This window comes from Opisthorchis viverrini (assembly GCF_000715545.1).
Source record: "Opisthorchis viverrini unplaced genomic scaffold opera_v5_1084, whole genome shotgun sequence".
In the NCBI taxonomy this organism is placed as follows: domain Eukaryota; kingdom Metazoa; phylum Platyhelminthes; class Trematoda; order Opisthorchiida; family Opisthorchiidae; genus Opisthorchis; species Opisthorchis viverrini.
In genome coordinates this window covers 1-904 of record NW_008752597.1, presented here as the reverse complement: position 1 = coordinate 904, position 904 = coordinate 1, and the positions used below count along the sequence as shown (strand labels likewise).

Sequence of the window (904 nt, the reverse complement as noted above, 5' to 3'; positions counted from 1 at the left end):
TAAGTTGAATGAAAGCTGTAAATAAACAAAATAAACCTTTACAGTTCTATGCTGTGTATATTCGTGCATGCTGTGCACTGCAAAGGCCTTCGCGCAGGCGAAGCAGCCAAAAACAGTTCACCTAAAGTATGGGAAGCTTCAACATACGGGAATGACGTGTCGTGCGTGGTAGGCCCTTGTGCTTTATTGGCCTTCAGTCACCCATTCGACTTGTTATACGGGTCTTACTGACTTTTCTTCACAACTATCCACGCAACCAATGCATATATATCAGTACAAAAGCCTTGGTCCTCTACCCGCTGGCATGGGATCTCCTGCTATGCCAAATCCATCTCCACGAGACTGCTCACTATTACACGACTCTGCCACACAGCGGGACAATTCGGGTCAACATACGACCTCGGTGAACGTCAATTATTCCGCTCGTTTGACCCATTCGCGTGGTCACCACGGCATTCATGCGCAACAGTCAGATGGCATTGCCTCTTCGAATCCCACCGAATTAGTGTCCATGTCTATGCACACACCGCCCTCAAACTATTGGCCGCCGCCGCTGCAGGCGTGACGAATTCACCTAACAATCACAACAGCACCACGACAACTCCCAATCCATCGGTTTCTTCACACGCACACACTAATATCAAGTCGGGTGGCACGCATAATTACAGCCCAACTCCTGCTGCTGTCGGCACCAACGACTCACTTGAGGCGATATGGTACCACGTCGGCCAAATCGAATGTCGTCACTTGTGGCACCAGTACACAAGGTGCCAAGCCGAATGGATTTCGAAAAAGTTTGGTGGTAATCGGTAGATTTAATTGCTGGGTAACGTTTCGCTTTTGACACAACAGCTTCGTCAGGCCAAGTGACTTGATTCCGAGCTTGGTCGAGATTTAAGGCGGA

General features: G+C 49.0%; 1 protein-coding gene across 1 annotated transcript in view; it reads left to right on the top strand.

Annotated features, from left to right (window-relative positions):
- The window catches only part of T265_12113 (hypothetical protein), a gene marked incomplete at both ends in the record, with an annotated part of 18515 nt that extends 17950 nt beyond the window's left edge, over positions 1-565 (top strand). The window contains one exon of the mRNA XM_009179099.1: positions 198-565. Coding sequence (XP_009177363.1) covers positions 198-565 — 368 coding nt within the window. The remainder of the gene's footprint in view (positions 1-197) is intronic.
- Positions 566-904: the final 339 nt, after the last annotated feature.